The sequence below is a fragment of the Argentina silus genome, assembly GCF_951799395.1.
Source record: "Argentina silus genome assembly, chromosome: 2".
Lineage (NCBI taxonomy): Eukaryota > Metazoa > Chordata > Actinopteri > Argentiniformes > Argentinidae > Argentina > Argentina silus.
This window is the reverse complement of record NC_139656.1, coordinates 24,599,208-24,619,865: the sequence shown is the minus strand read 5'-3', so window position 1 is coordinate 24,619,865 and position 20,658 is coordinate 24,599,208. Positions and strand designations below refer to the sequence as shown.

General features: G+C 45.5%; 1 protein-coding gene across 1 annotated transcript in view; it reads right to left on the bottom strand.

Annotated features, from left to right (window-relative positions):
• Positions 1 to 20,658, bottom strand: part of LOC310801269 (roundabout homolog 2-like) — a gene marked incomplete at both ends in the record, with an annotated part of 104,258 nt that overhangs the window by 66,362 nt on the left and 17,238 nt on the right. The window contains one exon of the mRNA XM_083665263.1: positions 747 to 1,073. Within this exon, the coding sequence (XP_083521389.1) occupies positions 747 to 1,073 (327 nt within the window). The remainder of the gene's footprint in view (positions 1 to 746; positions 1,074 to 20,658) is intronic.

Here is a 20,658-nt window from a genome sequence, read left to right as displayed (position 1 = left end):
AGGTCATATGACTCAAGATGAGGAGTCATACATTTCACATTTGGGCACAGTTGTTGTCAGGCTCTGGGCTAACCCCCCTCCCTGTTGAGAGTGGTGGGCCCTCTCCTTATAATACCGTGACCTCTATCCTCCTACTTAAACACAAACAGTCACCTCTACAGCACACAAAAATTCAACACCTCATTTAACACAGACCCCACCCATCCCAGAGGCCACATTAAGCTCCCAGCAGGGGCAGAGAGAGAGAGGGAGAGAGTGCAAGGCGTCAAAAACAAATAAAGGTACAATCTAGAGACTTCATCCATTTTTCATGACTTTTTCATTTAGCCTCTTAAGACCCAAGTAATGGCAATCAATAGATCAAGCTGCTGTCACATTGTTAAGACCTATAGGGACCACGACATACGCACAGAGCCTGTATAGGTCCATACACACACAGCCACACACAGTCACACACACACACACACACACACACACACACACACACACACACACACACACACACACACACACACACACACACACTGTGCTTCCTCTTTTCTGCTAAGTCTTGACAGTAATATCGCCATTCATAAAACATTTACATCTTAATACTCCTACTACTCATATTCAGTACCCTTACCTCTAATATGCAATAACATTTGCGACCTCCACCATCACATAAACTATCCCGCACATCCACAAAATGGCGCTCTCTCTTCGTTATTAATCCTTGACACAGAGGAGTAGTGAGAGGAGGGACTTACATGCTACTTCTAAAGAGGCGTTTCGGCTCACGGCCTCCCCCAGGTAGTTGCGGGCCACACACACGTAGCTGCCGTCGTCGGGCTTGCTGCGTCGGCCGTGGACGATGCGCAGGAAGAAGAGGGAGCCGCTGGGCAGCAGCATGCGGTGGGAGCGAGGGTTGTCCCGGTCCGTCTCCACCCGCTCCCCGTCCTTGTACCACTCCACCGTGGGGGCGGGGCGGCCCTCCGCCTTGCAGTTGAGGGTGGCCGGCTCCCCCTTGGACACGATGAGGTCAGAGGGGTGCTCCACGATCCGGGGAGGGGAGTCATCCTGACGAAGACGGGATCCTGACAGGAGAGGAGAGGAGGGGAGGGGAGGGGAGAGGAAGGGAGAGGAGAGGAGAGGAGTTTAGAAATGCATTGGTTTCTACACTCTAAAATTGGACATTTGTCGTTTTATTTGACATCTCCCATCTCCTCCATATTTCTTCTTTATTCAGATAGATAGACATCTTTAGATAGATATTCATTAGATGGCGGGGGTAGATAGAGGCACGAAATGTCTGGTATGTTGTTGCTAGCTCTGACATTCAATTGAATATATTGAGCATATAACTGCAACAGTATACTGCGTGTGGTTTCCCCTGTGGATATGTTTACATGGGATAGAGAGAGGGACACAGTAGGAAAGGCGGGGATTGAACGCTGGTCTCAGCTGGAGACGGCTCATGTGTTAGCTAGCTGCAAGCAGCACCACTCAACCACGCTCAGACACACTACAACCCGTTTGGAAGGATGTGGTCAGACACATGCCAGAAGCAACATAGAGCCTCTCTCTACTGTATTCCGCCAAGAGTTCAATGTCCCTTCCGTATACCCAGGGGGAGGCTGGGTGGAGGTAGAAATCGGAGGACGGGCTCGTTGTAATGCATGGAATGGAATGAGGAACGGTATCAGACACGTATGTTGGATAAACATTCCTCATTCTGTTCCCTGCGTTACAATGAGCCCTGTCCTCCTGGTGTCTAACTCCACCCACCTGCCTCCCCTGCATCTACCACATGATATACCTCCGCAATATGAAGGGACAGGACAACATTGATAAGGCCACACTGACAATGCAATATGGCTACGTCTGGGACAGCGGTGGAGACACACCCCTCGATGAGAGAGAGAGGTTTGTCCCTGACAGGCAAAACGCACGCCCTGTCACCACCGTGCTCCGAGCCCCAATATCCACGCTGACAGACAGGATCCAGGGAGTCATTACGTCTCATTATCCTTTTCATTAACACACTCTGTCAAACTGTTCCACTTACTCTATGCTTCTGAGGTGCTGGTGTGTGAGAGAGTATTGATTGTGAGTGTGAGTGTGTGTGTGTGTGTGTGTTTGTGTGTGCGTGCGTGTGTGTGTGTGTGTGTGTCTGTGCGTGCGTGCGTACGTGTGTGTGTAAAAACCCACAAAGTAAATGTCTACGTCTATTTCTGGGTGTGTCTTCATATGGGCATGTTATTTATACCCATTAAGGATATACAACAGCATGTACGGTATATTCATATGTGTGTGTGTGTGTGTGTGTGTGTGTGTGTGTTGTATTGCCTCCCTCTTACACTGCTCTTTTTCAGAGGCAGGCATTTGGAGTGGAGAATGTGGAGTCTCTCTCTGTGTTTCTCCCTCCCTCCCTCTCCCAGGGTTTGATGTCACCGTGAACAAGTCAACAGGAAAACATTCCTCATCTCTTCTGTCGTCTGTGGAAGTGGTGGAAAAACAACAAGCAGCAGCTGAGCAGAGGAGGAAGCGAACGTTTTTCATGTTATTACCAAGTGCCTTGCTCCCACACTGCCTCCAGCAGCAGCAGCAGCAGCAGCAGCAACAGCCTCATCTTCAACCCTACTTACAACCCGTCTCTCCTCCTCCCCTCTCTCTCTCCCTCTCTCTCTCTCTCCTCCTCCCCTCTCTCTCTCCCTCTCTCTCTCTCTCTCTCCCCTCCCTCTCTCTCTCCCTCTTTCTCCCTCTCTCTCTCCCTCTTTCTCCCTCTCTCTCTTTCCTCCTCCTCTCTCTCTCTCCCCGTCTGTGTGAACGCGGCCAGGCAACACAACAACATGATTCTATCATTACTCTCGCCGCTGACAAATGAGACACGGCAACACGGCTGTGTTTCTCTGTAAGGGAAAGTACATAAGCAGTCGAGAGTGTAGAACCTGGGAGAGAGTGCTTAGTTCGATGAGGGGACGAGCCCAACCATGACAGAAATATCTGTTACAGTAATGGCTTTGGGTGCTTTTCTCGGTATTTTCGAGCCGGGTGTTTTCTAGTCTAACCCTCTCTTTCAGTTCCTCTCTTTTGTCACATTTGTGTAGACGAACACGAATGTGGCGAATGAATGGAAACTACTCAATATCTTAAATGCAGTTTACCCCTCCCAATCCAATTGGTGGATTTGTTCCAGCCCTGTGACTCGTAGTACTGCGGTCTCCCTGCTTCCCTGAGCTACTGGCTGCCAGTCTTCTCCCCGGGATGCCACACTCCACAACCCCGCTCACAGATGATTCCCATGATACCCAGTCCACTCGAGTGTGCCGACTCCCGGCGCATCCAACTAGCCATACCACTCATTCACCCTAGTTAGTCATACTGAAACAGACAAATCGGGGCTGCCAAAGGGCTTGTTTCCTCGGCAAAACCTGAGCCAAAGCCAGAGTGTACACCAATATGACCTGTGAAAAGCTGGCTGTAACAATGACTATAAACAGTGGATTTATATCTCTGAATGTAGCAGTCTGAAAGGCCTACAATAACCTGAACTTTCAGAGATAAAGGTTTTTTCTTCTAGTCATTACTCTTTATCTCTCTCTCTCCCTCCCTCTCCCTACCTCTCTCTCTCTCTTCTCTCTCTCTCTCTCTCTCTCTCTCTCTCTCTCTCTCTCTCTCTCTCTCTCTCTCTCTCTCTCTAAGGTATTGCTGCACACCCAGGCAATAGCACAGTGGCTGGCTGAAAGCAGAAATGTCATGGGTACGCTTGACTGGGATTTAACTGCACTCTGGCTAAACTGAAAATAAAAACATATGAAAACAGCTCTCCTTTTGCACTTCAACTCTGACCATATCAACTGTCACATCAATTGCAGCTGACATCACTCTGATACGAGTCCATAGCTACGGGGTGGAAAACACACAAAGTGAAGCTTATTGACTTGAGAGATCCCAGCTTGCAAAAATGGTTATGATCATATGGCTATTGCTACACCTACTGGGATCAGCAAACAGCACTGCACTTCAACGGTTATCATGTTTCAATGTGCAGTTATTAGGAGTGAGCTTGTGATATTGACCACAATACTGTATCTTGGTAGCAGTACTGTAGCAGTAGTTCGGAGGACGGGCTCATTGTAAATGCATGGAATGGAATGAGGATTGGTATCAAACAAGTGTTTGATGATACCATTCCTCATTCCATTCCATGTGCAGTATTACAATGAGCCCATCCTCTGATTTCTACCTCCACCAGCCTATGCAGAGGATGATAGTGTGTCTATCCCTGTAACCTGGCCTCATCCCTCATCTCATCCCTCTCTGTTTCATCTCAGGCTTACTTTCATTCACACCTCCTGTAATCACCCACAGTCAAATGAATGGCTATTCCCCCTGGCCTTGTGCAGGATAGCCTTCTGTTCTGCTCCTCCAGCCATTTCACCCCTTTAACACCACTAACACACACAGACACAAACACACGCACGCACGCACGCACGCACGCACGCACGCACGCATGCACCGCAAACACACCCACACACGCATGACCAAACATACACAAAATCAAACAGATACAGTGTATATAAGTACATTAGGTAGCCAGAGGTATACCCAGAAATGTAATGTATCTTTAGTATTAGCTATAGAAAAGCCCAAACTTGATATTCTTGAATTAAAAGGTGCAATAGTACTGTATGACACCTTTCATCTGTTTCTTAATGAGAGTCGTGGGCCTGGCAGGGCTGAATGAGAACCACGCAGAGTACAGTGTTACGATTATGTGGGGTAGTAACCTCACTGTGTGTTCAATTGCCTTTTGGTGCATTGGACTCCACTGGCCTTCCCCACCCCGCCCCCCCAATCAATGCCCTCAGTGTTGACATGGTCATTAAAAGCAGCTGGATGTTCTGTTCAGCTATCATGAAGCAACGCTGTTAGAAGTGGTATTGTGTGAGTGGTGTGTCCTCCTCACCAGAAATCAGGAGCACACAGGATGGCCACCTCTGGAACCAAGTGCTCACACATAACCAGACCAAAGCCAATCACAAGGCTATACAATAATTCGGCATCAGCCTACCCATGGCACGTTTTGGCACTTTTCAGATAAAGGAGTTAAGCTCCACCAGCTGCCTCTCAGAACCTACATCGTCTGGGTTCTTGGAGAAAACTGTCTGATGATCAGGGGTCCAATTCCATGCAAGCACCAATACTACAGTTGACTTTAAAGACAGTACAACTCCAGTACTGGACATTTATGGTGTGTAAAATTATTCTGGGGATGAATGAAGTGAGGGTGACAATGTGTTCTCTATTCATAAAAATAAATCTAAACATATTGGGCATAGAAATTGTACTAAATCAGAAATGATGATTTGGATAGAATGACCATGCACTATTTTTTACACAATGTGCACTGAAAAAAACAATTATGTTCATGATTGCTTTCCAGTGTATATTGAAACAGCACGTTGAAATAATGTGTGCATGCAATAATTGTTTAATAGAGAGTCCAAAAGTATAGACCTGCATCAATCAGGAAAATGATAATAAATTAACAATGAAATCAATTTAATGACCCCACCCACACAAAATAAAACATGCATTACAAAACAATAACAATGGATTCAACTGGTGAAATCAATAAACAAACCACAGATAATCCTGGTTATCAAAGAATACAATATTTGATGTACGCTAAAAGCCAAGTTGAACGAGTGAGCAACATCAGACATATTGGGATGCATTGATCACGCTGAGAGAGACAGCACATCTGCACCTTACATACACGTTCTTAATTGAACCTCTTAAGTGAACCTTTTGAAATAAAAACAATATATTCAGAACAATCTAGGCAAACATTGCTGCGGGTGGCACTCAAACTGTGGCTAGGTGGATAGACGCACTCTTGCGCGGAGATTTCACTGTAATTGGTTTTGCAATGGAAAACGACTTACATGAACAACTCAGATGGGTTTATGAAGTAATATTATATTATTATTAAGTCTTTCCAGACTTACCGTTGGCTTGGGTGTGCAATAGTCCACAGAGAAAGAAAAACCGTAGTAGACCCATTCTGGCATAGTAACCATCCACGGTTTAAGCGCACAAACTCCTTGTCCGATAGAAGCGCCTCACGAGTCTCTTGATTCGTTTCAGAGCAAAGAAACAGTTAAATAATAATAGTGGTCGTGAAGCGGACAACAAAATCATCCACTAAACGAATGAATTCCTCCTCTCCAACGGGGCACCAGATGGGTAGCCTATCATCACATAACGTTTGGAGGTGTCGGGCAGTCACCAACTGCAATATCGAGGTGCCCGCCTCATAACAACAGCTTGTCCGTAAACAGTGCCTATTGACAGCGATTGTCCGTCTCTAGGTAAGCCGCCTAAAACTTATTCAGAGCATGGTAGAACGTGTAAGAATTACCATGTTGTTTAAAACTCCGAGTATGACTGTGCGATGTTCAGTGGTCCACAGGCGGGATTGTTACTGTAGCCTACCTACCGGTGGCGGCTGAGAGAATTCAGACTGAATGAATAGTTACAGTTGCAGCCCCCACCTCGTAGCAATGTATACCCTGGTGGCAAGGGCGAATGCGCATACTGTACCTCCATCGAACCATTTCAGACTGTGTAAGCACGAGAGTAGACCTAAGTCTATATTGATTTAAGATAAGTTTATATTTTACATGATAATGTTTGATTATGATTTATATGGTGGAGCTGATACGATTATTTAGCTTCGAGTTTTTCGCTGCTGACGGGGGCAAGGAGGGCAGCTGATGACTTTCGCATCTCAGTATGTTTTGCCAATACGCGCGTAAATGTTATTCGTTTTGGAGTTTAAATTGGCATGAACTCTTGTAGAAATGTGATATGCAAATTAATGTTATTGTTGGCACTGATATGTCCGTACCACAAACATCTGGGGTAAGCATTAATGTACAATGAAGTGGCGTCCCCTGTCGACGACATGGTTGCCTGGTACAGTAGGTCTCGCCTGGCACAGCACATGGTAAACTAGTATGGCGAGTCTATACCACGGCACAAGTCTGGTCGATTTTCAGCACATAAACAACAGTAACATCCTGGGGTTTTATGATGTTGCACTGTCGCCCACATGTAAAGCCATTGACCAGAATGAAATAAGTTTCATTCACATGTAGAAGGTGTCCGAGGCGTAAACAATGAATGGAGGATGTTTTTTGTTTTTTTACTTTGTAATGTTTTTCTTGCAGAACTGAGAACAAGGTCAATCGAAAATGTAACGTCAGCTTCCCTGCAGATTGGTGTTCTACAGGTGAAGGGCTGAGTGCAGTGCACTCCCATGAATGGGAGTCTCGACAAACGATAAGATAAGTGCTGTCATGAAGTGGAGAGAAACCGTGAATGCTTTTAATGGGAGAGTGACCTTGTTTATCACTAGCACTTCCATGTATTTTATGTGCACCTGTGTGTAACACTCTTTCATAAGATGCATTCACATTTTCCAGTCATTACGGGCACTATATTGAAACACTTTTTTTCCAAAGAAAACATTGCACTTATAAAAGTTTAACCACACAACACAAGCTCCAACATGAAACACTTAGTTGTTTACCATCCCTCGTACCGCCTTCAGGGACTCAATGGTCACTCACTCAATATTTGATAGAACAACCATGAACTTGGCATCTCAATGAAACATGCACATAGATATATACAGTATACACGCACACACACACACACACACACACACGCACACACACACACACACACACACACACACACACACACACACACACACACACACACACTAGCACACACACATACACATACACACACACACACACACGCACACACACACACACATACACATACTAGCACACATACTAGCACACACACACACACACACACACACACACACACACACACACACACACTAGCACACACACATACAGACACACGCACACACACACACACACACACACATACACATACTAGCACACATACTAGCACACACATACTCACACAAACACACACACACACACACAGATACACACACACACACACACACACATACACACACACACTAGCGCACACACACGCTATCTGAGTCTTTGTTATGAAAAGAAAAGAGAGTAACCTGGATAGGTGAAGCATACAGGAATTGGCATAGTGGTGTTTATTATTACAGGACATCGATCAGTATGGCTTTAAAATGCTCAATCTATATCAAGTTAACACATGAAGCAAAAATGCATTGCAATTCAGTTCTTAGAGCGAACAAACAATACCTCTCCCGCTCAATTACCGCTTATTTCATTTTCATAACAACGGTCGAACGGGCTGTTTAAGAGGTCCACAGTTTTAACGAAATGGCACTTCATTCTAGTTCACTGCATGTGGTGCCAACTCTGCCTAGCAGTCAATACTGGTCAATACTGTCAATACGATTATAAATGCAGTTTATTGCCATGAGATGAGAACGAGGCAAGCTGTATTAGAAGCTATTGATCTAAAGGGTGAAATTAAATCGCTTTCACTCATGGCGTTTCAGAATTGTGGATCAAATTAGAATGGTTGATAATGACAAAATGACATTGCAGATGATGATGGGAGAGGGAGTGAACCAAATAGAAAAGGCTTGGATTTGTTTTGCAGATTAGTGGAAGAGATTCAATTTATTAAGAGTATTCTGTTGCATTTGTGCTCTTTTATATTGTGACCATGAAAACTATATTTGAGTTCACAATGAGCAAGGCCCCAGACTATTCAACCCACCTTGTGTAACACACTCATCCAGTACAGTTCTTCCTTTACTGACCATCCGGCAATAACGTTTCTTTCTTTTGTAGTTTTGAATTCAAAGACGGTTCGAGGTGACCCAGATATGCAATAGATATTTTTCTTATTTAGCTAGGGGGGCTGAATAGGATCAAATGAAATGAAATCAGACTCTATTCATATAGCGCCTTTCGTGCAAAATTGCAATACAAGGTCTTTAACAATACAATGAAAATACAACAATACAATGAAAATAAACGGTAATATGAGGAAATTATAGTGTAGGAAATACGAGACATGGTAGAACAGAGAGACCAGCGCAGCACAGTAGGAGATGTCATTGAACTTTGCCCAAGTAGTCCACATTGCTACAGTACCATGATAAAACAGTGTTTAGAGTATTTGAATATATAAAAAAAAAACAGAGCATAACACTTGTGATTTCTCGCTGAATTGGTAATTTATTGCAGTCTATGTGTGTATCACAGGACTCACAGTGTGACGGTGTGGACAGACAAACAACTACCAGGCTGCAGGATGACCCAGCAGGGATCACAGTCTGTACAAACAGTGCAAAGCTTATGGCACACTCAGCCCCTCCAGACTCCAGAAGTTCTTCAGCTTGTGCACGCAAACACACACACACACACACACACACACACACACACACACACACACACACACACACACACACACACACACGCACACACAAACACACACAAACACACACACACACACACAGACCTATCTATTTACATTTTTATACCAAATTATGTTGATCCTCTTCAAAGGTCTTTTTGATGTGATCTGGGCCTCTCTTTGAAGCCTTTATTTGCCCCACAGCGGTCCCTGGCTCTTCAGCCTACCCATGATCCGTCTGTGAAGTGTCATTAGTACCAGCAGCCTTTTCACGTCTAATTGAGAGACCCAGATTATGAACTAATCAGGCTAAAGACATGCATGAGCACCTAACCCACCCACGGTGTGCGGACCTGCTGCCAACCAGCCCACCACGGCGGCTCTCTGTGTACCACTTTGCGTCTCTGCAACACCCTTCAACGGCCTCAGCACCCTCCGATTTTACAAGCCCAAAATAACATCTCCTTTAAGTCAATGATATACCTGTATACACTGTAGATGATCTCAAGCACGGTGTTCCATTCTCAACCTTTCGTACTTGCCCTAGGGATAAATCATCATAGCATTTCCAAGCACACTAATGTGTTTGAGGTAGTGGTCATTTACCGGACCACAGACTTATTGTAAGGTGCTAAAGGGGACTTGGGAGAAAGGACACATTTCCTCCTGTAGGATTCCTTAGAGCGTAGAGCTGAGCTAATAAAGGCCATAATTAGCTATCTGACAAGGGCAGTGATGGTTACACCCCCGCTCACGGTCAGTGCGCACAGGGACACACACCTCCTAAAGACGGGATCTCCAATTAAAACCAGACAAAACAGCTGCTTTATGTTCAGTCTGAGGCAGAGAGAACGGCCGGGCGAGAGAGAGAGAGAGAGAGAGAGAGAGAGAGAGAGAGAGATTATCTTAGGATGGCTGAATAGGTTGAACAAGGAGAATGTACTTGGGCGTTTCTTCTGAAGTTCCTCCGAAAACCCAGATTTCTCCATTCTGCTCCAGTCACAGACAGACACAGACACAGCAGATTCCTCCTCTCATCCCGCATCCTCCGCTGAAGATAGACGTGTTGCCAGGCAACGTAAGAGAGAGTGCTTTCCCTTCACCATCCCAAATCACGCCCCCGACAGTGACTCTCATCCATCTAACTCGCACTCTCCCTTGATCACACATTGGACAGTGTCAAGGTCGCGGGCCCCTTTTTGTCCACACCATTACCCTCTCATGCCTGTGTTTGTCCAGCCCAGGCACGTCTGGGAGAACAGATGGTGTTGGTGACAGAGTGGTCGGAGCCAGGCATACTCAGGCACACGCACCCTAGTGAGAGTGGACACCTGTCCTGACCACGCAGGCCAGAGATGGGGACGAGTGGCAGGTCTCAGTGCCCGGTGACAAACCTCTGTCTCACAGTTCAGAAGCCCTGCCATAAGGACTCTGGGCATGGACCCAGAATACTGTAACCTCCTCTAGGCTATGGTTCTCTAGCCTTTAGAGCATTCTCTCATTATCTTGATTTATCATAATGACATACACTCACTGAACACTTTATTAGGAACACTATACTAATACTGGGTAGGGCCTCCCTTTGCTCTCAAAACAGCCTCAATTCTTTGTGGCATTGATTCCATGATAACATGTTAGAAACATTCCTTTGAGATTCTGGTCCAAGATGACATGATTGCATGACGCAATTCTAGCAGAATTTTCAGGTGCAATTTCAAGCTGTGAATCTCCTACTCTGAATCTCACCACATCCCAAAGGTGTTCTATTGGATTCAGATCCGGTGACTGGGAAGGCCACTGAAGAACACTGAACTCATTGTCATGTTCATGAAACCAGTTTGAGACGGCTTTTGGTTTGTGACATGGTGCATTATCTGGCTAGAAGTAGCCATTAGAAGATGGGTAAATTGTGGCCATGAAGGGATGCACATGGTCAGCAACAATACTCAAATGGGCTGTGGCATTCACGCGATGATTGATTGGTATTAACGGGCCCAAAGTGTGCCAAGAAGACATTCCCCACACCATTACACCACCTCCACCATGAGAAGGTGTACAGCTGTTCCTAACAAAGTGTTCAGTGAGTGTATGTTCCTATGGTTCAATTTGTCTACTGTTCTTGGAATCGGGTATTTTAAAAAAAATTCGTGTGAACTCAAAGATTCAGCTTTCATTGTGGTGGATGTATCTTTTTAGATGTTCTTAGAAAGAGGGATACAATGGATATCAAGTTGCCTGTGGGGCCTGACTCACTCCATGGAACACAATCGCTCCTTTTCAGAGATCAGACAACAAAGTCACAGGGCACAAAGGTTGGAAGTCAAGATGTTCTACAAAAAGCATAATAAATATCATAAAAATAGCCTCACGTGCAATTAGCAAGAAAAACATCCTCTCATTCTCTGATATCCAGTAACATCTAATAGAATAGCTTTTTGTGGTTGGCTTGTTTTTATGTTCAGAGTAAGTCGCATCCTGGAAACAATGTGAACCGCAATTAGTTTAATTTTACATCCCCTCTTTATTATCTGTCATGCAGTCCAATACACAATGTGCTACCATTCCCTTCCTGTGTACACCTCATAGAGCTGAGCATTGGCTTTGGTCAAATGACTCCAACTAATGTTACAATTATTGACATGAGATTTCATCAAATGTAGCGACTTAATTGCATGGTCGATGAAAAAAAAAGTCCAATAGACTAGAGCTAGAGTGGTATTCTAATATACCACTCTGGACTAAGCCCTGAGAGAAAAAACCCCAGCATTTTCCGTTGTCAAGCAGACGATCTACAACCTTTGACCCCACCTCCCCAAGCCTGCAGGCAGGTCATGTGACTCACCGTCTCAGATTGATCCATTCTCTCCACTCCACAGCATTGTGAACTCTCATTTCGAGATCAATGAGTCAATAGACTGAACCATCCTGAGTGGCCACAGAGAGAGACAGTCCAGCCGTCTGTCTGACAATACCTCCAAACAATCACACAACAGACTGTCCTCCATCAGTAGATCTCCTCTCTGAAGAATTAAAGGTCTGGGGGATACATACAAGGTTTATGTTCACAATGGAGCCTTAATGGCCCCTTTAACTATGATTGGTATTGCTGCTGTGTTCCCTTTTGATACATCTGGGAGAGGATGTTTGTTTTCACCCCAATTGCATTATACAGTACCTACATGTTTTATGTAGCATACCCAGGGCTCTCAAGAGCATTGCCATGACCTCACAAGATGTCTTTTCTCAAGAGGAAGGCGCTCTGTCCTCCCTGAGGGTTGGGTGGTCGTGTCCATGAATTACGACCACTCATTCCTCCCTTCGGCAACAGACACAGCCTCCTCCAACCCCTGTGATGAAGCTTCCATCCTCCACTCTCACCACTGAGGCCCAGACACGCCCCACTGGAGTGGAGAGAGAGGGACTCAATCCCACCAGTGCCGTTTAAATGCATTAAAGGTGAAAAAGGCCCCATTCGCCCTCTGGAAGAGGTGCTTTGGGAGATGGGAGTGAGATGGCTCTCCGGATACAGAGAGCTGGAAGAGAGAGGAGGGGTTGGTGTGTAATCAAGCGCAAGGACATTTACACAATTTACTTTTCCTCTGGATGAGCACAAGAAAAATTGGAAAAAAAGAGAGAGGAGGAGAGAGAGAGAGAGAGAGAGAGAGAAAGAGAGAGAGAGGCTGAGAGGAATCAGACGAGAGAGAAAGCCCACAGTCTGCTGTCCTCTTTACGTGCCCAAAACGGCAGATAATAGACTTCTCCCATGCGTGTAAACATCGCATTTCCATAGAAATGGCCTCTTTCCCGTGTCTCCGGCGGGTAGTTGGGGGTGAGGGAGGGATGCGGCACTCGCCTCTTAATCCTGTTAGCTGTTCCTAGAGCCGTGCCAGTGCTCTGGCTGAGGCAAGCGCATCAGAACAAACACACAGCAAACCGGCCGCAGAGACTCACAGAAAACACGCCGGCGGGCAAACAGACAACGATCCCCCCCCCCCCCCCCCCCGCGCGCGCGCGCGCCCTCCCCCCCGGCTCCGAACACAAAACAAACACCTCTCAAAGCTCATTTGCATTATCTGTTATCTTTATCATCACCCGCGGCAACTTTCAAAAAAGCTTGCTGTTATGCACATTACATTACGAGAGCTTTAATCAATTTTGGTCTTCATCTCCTTTCTTTCTGATAGCAATTTCTTATTAACCACAATACAAACAACTAAATTCTCATCCGTCCGCCATAAGTATGGTCCCAAAATATAATTATTTTTGTGCTTTAAAGCCTCATAGATATTCAAATGACAAGCTTATCTTTACTTCATGGAATGATTTGATGAAGCATTTTGGCACTTGAAAATGACTTGAAAATAAGTACTCCTTTAAGTTCATTAAACCGCTATCTACACTGTGTCCCTGAAACCTTTTGTTTCATGTACTATTGCTCATTGTGCATTTACTTTCACCCACAGAGTATAGTGGTAGTGGAGGTGTCACTAGTGTTCAAGCTCCATGCAGAACCATGCATCGGTAGCATTGCACTGTATGAGCCATTACAACTCAATCTATGCCAGGGTTTATCCAATGGATGGATTTGAGAACTGACTCCCGTCTCACATTGGCACTGTGTTCTGCTTGCCTTAAGGTACTCCCTGCAGCCTAAGCCTCAGCAACACCAGCGGCTGCGCCTGCACCACACTGCACTGCTGCCCCCTACAGACTGGCTTCGGTATGCACACCACAAGGGAGAACTCCAGCACGCTTTATTGTACACACAGAGACAGAACATGTTTGCCTCCAAAAGCACACCATTTGTATATTTGTCTATGGTCTGACCAAAATGTGAAGATGGATGGGTTAGTTCTGCATGCCCTTTCTTGTAACATACCCCCGAACATGAAGTTAGAGACAATTGTCCATCTCGTGTTGTTATTGTTAGAGTCAACAGAGATACCGAGGAAAAGGTAGAACTGTTCATGCAGAACGTAGACTCACAGCAGACGGCACTCTCCAGACTGCAAACAAACACAGAGGAATCAATCGAACACATTTGCATTCATCCCCAGAGAGAGTGGATCGCAGCGCATACCTTGCAGTGTATTAGAATATGGTAGAACATGCAGTCTCATGAATAACATTATGCATATTGTCTCTCCACCGGCTGAGAAATCAGCAGATATATAGATATTCAGGGGCGATTGCTCTGTCAGACAAAAAAAATGACAGCCGGCTTTTTCTACTCATCCACCAAGCGAATCATCCTGCCTTCATCCAGACCAAGAATAAATCAGCTCATTGACCATCGCTGTCCATAGCAGACATGGAAAGCCAGGTGTAGGACTTACCATGAGGGACGCTTACTGGAATTCCTACTAGAGTTGAGTTATACAGTACATACGGTAGTAGTATCGTACCCACAGGCAATGGCACTTAATGCTTGTTAGGTGCTTATCTTAACACACCCTTACACATTCAGCTTCAATGGACGATGAGAGGGAGTCTGAAGAAGGGTGTGTAGCAAGCTGTGTGCGAGGAGGGCACCTGCTGGGCAAATAAACGATAACATACACCGTTTCATAACCAGCGTGTACTGGTTTTAACATGCCACCCGCGGGACTAGAGGGGGGGGGGGGTTGCTGGGGGCGGACGGAGGGGTTGGGGGTCTGGTTGGCAAAGAGATCAGCGTTTGCACACCACCGGAGGGAAAAGAGCAGAGGAGAGAGGGATGAGGGTGGTAGAGAGAGAGAGGAGGGGTGGGGTGGGGGTGGGGGGGTGGGGGGGGGGGGGTGGGAGGGAGGGGGGTGGGGGGGGAGTCTGCTGAATCTACAGAGCAGCTAATGCTAATAAGGCAAAGCTGAGCTGTTAGAGGGGCTTTAAGGAGCTTACAGAGGAAGAGAGACTTGATTCTGCTGCTGCTTTTTTCAAAGACTGGAATCTGGGAGGGGGTGTGAGGGTGGTGGGGGTCTTAATAACTCCCTCGCTTATGACAAGGAAAAAGAAAAGAATATATGCATACTCTGCAACCAGCTCCATCTGGGCTCTTAGTGTGTGGTAGTCTGGGCTTTTTTGGAAAGAGGATGAGAAAGCTCTGTTTCAGAGAGACATGGCCGGCTTCTACAGATGAACACAATGTTACCATTAACACCAAATGTACCACCAATTTCCAAACGTGTCTTCTAGTCATTTCATTTCCTCCATGGGGGCCGAAGGATATTGACTCAAATCCTGATTGGATCTGACACTCAATCTCATACATATTGGTCTCAGACAACTCTCTCCTAATTGACAGGAATCGACGCGAGCTCGCTGAGGTGGAAGGTGGGAGGTGACCCTGACGGACTCAGAGGAGTTTGACCTCAGATGTCTGACCTCAGAGTCGGGTGTTTGACGTTCTGCTCTCTCCCTGCACCGCCTCCATCACTTTCAACTGCAGGTTCAATCAATAACATGTACAAAATGCCTGTACTGTGGAACCTTTGGTGACGTTCAAAGCATTGTGTATTACAGGAGTTATGGCGCAGTGAAGGACAAATTGTATCCTTCCGCACATATTGTCAAGACTGATGTCTACAGTACATCTTCATAAGATATTTTAAGAGAACATCCATCAGTCAAATTTCCCCTAATACTCCCGATATGTCTGCCTTATCTAAATGGATGATGCCTCCCTGTGGCAAACCCAATCACAGTCTCTGTGCAAGGGTTTCACTTTTCCCTTCCGCTGTCATCTGGCCTTTCCTGTGACGATAATACCCACACATGACAGCAATAATCCCAGCATGCCATGCTGCTCCATCACAGCCTTCCCAGAAAGCGGGATTAAGAAAGGGGATGGCAGGCAGGGGGAGGGCTGACGGCGCTGTTACTGGGAGAGCGGGAGAGAGGGAGAGCGGGAGAGAGGGAGAGAGGGAGAGAGGGAGAGAGAGAGAGAGGGAGAGAGGGAGAGACGGAGGAAGACAAGCACAGACCAAAGCCAGTAAATCCCATATAACCTGTCACCAGCTGACAGAGCCGTGAGGCATGAAGAGCAAAATGTGTGTGTGTGTGTGTGTGTGTGTGTGTGCGTGTGTGCGTGCGTGCGTGCGTGCGTGCGTGTGTGTGCGTGAATGTGAACGGGTACATACGTTGAAAACATCTGTGTGAGAACATACGTCAACAACGGGAATTTCACAATGGAAGATAGGAAAATGAGAAAAGGTTTATGTTTTTGTGGGCAGCTCTCCTCTTCAAAAGCACTTGATGGTTCATGTTATAAAAATGTATGGGTGAAAGTTTAAGAGAATGGGCTATCAGGGGTAGAATATTTATATAGCTTTGAGGTAATGTGGTCTACTGTATCTGAATGACATGTATTTTTTCCAACAGAGGGAAGATTGTACCAGCTCCAACAGGAGAGGGTTTGCGTATAAAAGCAGACACACATCAATCAAACAGGACTGATTGCCAGAGAGTACGGCTGAAGCTAATGAGGTTTACATAGTGAAAGAATAACAGTCAGTCAAGTGAACACAGTAATTAACTACATGTGTCAATCATATGCTCTGTCTGGGAGATCTCCTATTAAGAGTTGTTGGAGGCAATTAATGCATGCAAAATAGTGTCATGCAAATCCAGAAAAAAAACATGTGTTGTTCTTAATGAGTAAATAACTTTCCATTACTTTTTGACTATACCTGATACACTGACTAAGCCCTATACTTTTAATGAGCTGAAAATGACAAATGATTAGCTTCATTACTGCATGAATGAAGTTGATGTAAGTCATGTATTGTAACTCTTGGTTTTAGTCATCCATTTGTATGGATGTTGCCACAGGATACATGTTTAATTAATGGAACGATATAGTCATTAATTTAAACCGAAAGTAAAGTATTGAGTTTCTGGGATTCCTTGTATTAAATAGTAAATCATTTTTACCATACCTCACCCTATCTGCAATGTAATTATTTCTGGATTATTATCGTAATTACTATTGATAATAATCTTTCATGTCCGCAATGTCTTAACTGTGTTTATTATTTATTATTACAAATTGAATTAAGGAAACCCAATCCATCCAATCCTCAATTCATTGTGAAACAAATGAGCAAATTATCCCGTATTGCACTGTAGTGTGCATCACATTAATTAGCTCTACTGTATGCATATTTAATTTTAGAGCGTTTTTCTAATCAGAGACAGTTATATATCTGAAACACAAGTGTAAGATTAATTGCTTTTACCCGAAAGAAAACAAGATGAAATTGAAATAGCTTGGTGTTCAGGGTCATCAGGGTTTGTGTGCTTGAGTACATTGCCTTCTCTACAAAGCAAAAGAGCATCAGTCACGTTTCTTCATCCTCCGCTTGGCTACATGAATACATTAGTAGCTGTCTAAAGAGAGTGAGTGCACACACACTCCGTATTATCAGCAATTATGGGAGCACCAGAGGACACCAGCGTGGACCTGCTTCCACCAGAGAGGCCCTGGTTGGAGCCACTGTCAATTTGACTCTGCTCTCAACCGCGACGAGCTACAGGATATGTAAATGCTATCAAAGGATGGAGGTCAGGTGACCTGCTCCTCCTGACATTAAAACAAAGCACGCCACGCACTCTTCACGGCAGGACGCGCCACCGTCCCCAGGCAGGCAGGCCTCTTATCCCCATGGCAACACCCCCTACTGCTTATTCTAATCAGTTCAAATTAACCTTAATATCTAAAAGGCCCCAGGGTGTGGGCTCCCTACTCTGCACTGCTGACACACCTTGTGAAAACTTCTCCACAATTCCCCCGAATGACAGCCAGCGAGAAGGGCTTGACTTTACTGTAGGGTGACAGGGAGGGATTGAAAAACACGCAGTTTGATGTGCCGTGCCACATTCCATTGTAATCATGGAAATGCTTTCTGCTCTTCATGAGAGTGTGCTGACATCTAAGGCACAGGAGATACTGCCGCCCACAAGCAAACGCAGAGTGCTCTCCATGGTGCTGATCCCCCACAATAGCCTTGTTACATTGCCATAGTAATCTTTATGTCAACCAACGAAATGAAACAGTACAATGTTAGCACAGGGATATGAAAAAGAGACTGCTGACTTGAGTGTGTGTCAGTGTCTGTATGGTTACTGGTGAGGAGCCTCTGCCCCAAGCTGTGGGACTGTGTGTGTGTGTGTGTTTGTGTCCGTCAAAGTCGTTACGATGGCAGCTGATACCCTGATCTTCATGACAGATTAAAAAACAACCATAACAGCAAACTCTGCATGTGAGCCGGCTCAACACGTTCCCTCAATGTATCACTTCAGAGAGGAGATGAAAAGCTCAGCTCTTGGCGTGCGTCACCTTAAACCTCGAGTCAAACTGACGGATCGTAACTGACACTCGCGTGGCGTAGTATTACACTTCCAAACGTAGACGGTGTCGTTGTTTACGACTCCTGAGCACACCTATCCCCCCCCGCCCCCCACATCCCACCCCCACCCCAGCCCCCCCCCCACCCACCACCCCCCTCTGTCTGCCTTCTATTCCAGGCTCATCAAGCTTCTAATGATCAGTATGCAAAGCAAGCCGTGGCTCCGGCACTTAGTCTAATGTATGAAAGCTAAAGCTCTGATCCGTGAGAGGTGTCAAAGACCCCGGCCTGCCTTTGAATACGCCTTATTAGCCTTTTACCTCCACACATACTACTTTATACCCCCCTCTTATTAGCTGCTGAGTAAATAGGTCCTGTAATTATGTCAAAGCACATTTTCTCGGGCGGTTTTGACAGGGATTATGACTTGCTGCTGTACAACATATTTGTGTACGGGGTGAACGGTTGGGATTGCTGCGGATTGCTGCGGATTACGCTAAGGATGACAGACCTTGTCTCCTGTGGGGAGCAATTTATAAAGCACACAAGGAATACAAACACTTGCAAATGTGGGGTGCAGGTCTGTAGAGTGAGGTCACAGCGGCTAGAATAGAATTATGTGACCAAATCATAGATCAAATATTTATGAAAGGGTTTATCCCACTGAGGTGACCTATTACAAATACTGTATAGTCTCAATGATCGTGTTTAGCGTTTTGCTCATACAGTAGAAGTGTGACTTTGTGAAACACATCACCTACAGGGCAAGTACAGTTGTAGTGACACACAAAACAAACAAAACGCAATGGAAAAACACCAGCAATGAGAATTGCAGCACTGCAGTGGGAGAAGTGTAAGGTTTATCTCACGAGCAACTGTTTATATATTTTCTGTCCTCCTCCTCTCGTGAGTTTGCTAGCAGAAAATCCTATAATTCCTCCCAAACGCGTGACAAATTGAGAAGTGAAGCCTGGACCCCCTGGGTGAGAGTGAGAGGGAAAGCAAGCTGAGAAACATACTGTGAGCTAATGTGTATGTGTGTGTGTGTACGCGTGTGTGTGTGTGTGTGTGTGTGTGTGTGTGTGTGTGTGTGTATGTGTGTGTGTATGTGTGCGTGTGTGCCTGTGTCAGAATGTGTGTGAGAGAGGAGAGGAGGTGAGGGTAGGAGCGACAGAAGAGTCATGAGGGAGAGAGAGACAACAGAAGAGGGAGGAGGGAGAGAGAGACAACAGAAGAGGGAGGAGGGAGAGAGAGACAACAGAAGAGGGAGGAGGGAGAGAGAGACAACAGAAGAGGGAGGAGGAGAGGGGCAAGATAAACACATGGCCTACAGTGTCCAATATGGCTTGATAATGATTCTTTTTGAGGACTGGGGTGTTGTGTGTTGGCACTGTAAATGAAGTCAATTCAGAGCAGCTCCACTAACCAGCTCTCTCCATCTGCCGCTCACACACGTGCTAGAGCTGGGGGACATCAATAATGGATAGACCAAGACAGTCAATGCCTGCACCAGCACCAGCACTGAGGGAGTAGAAATAACACAGTTCCTCCACAAAATCAATTCCTGTGGTTATTACCTGCTGCATCTCAAAACTGGGGCCTAAACCTGATCAAATAAGACAACACAAGAGATGACTTTCAATACATCCACAACCATGGCTTTGTTTTCAGAGATAGAGCTTTTAGATATTGGTTGCATACAGTAAAATGGTCCCTGTCGTATTCTAGCTGTAGTTCATCGGCCTTAATTCTTCATCCCTCTAAAAAAAAAAAAAAAAAACACACTTCACCTCTTGAAATGCATGACATATTCATTGAGTCTATACAGTCATAAAGCACAGAACATGACGTGGTGTACGATATAGTAGGACGTACAAAGGTTTGACAGTGAACAAATGATGATTTCTGAATTGTGGAGGAGGATTGGTACAGTCGACGCCCAATTAAAACC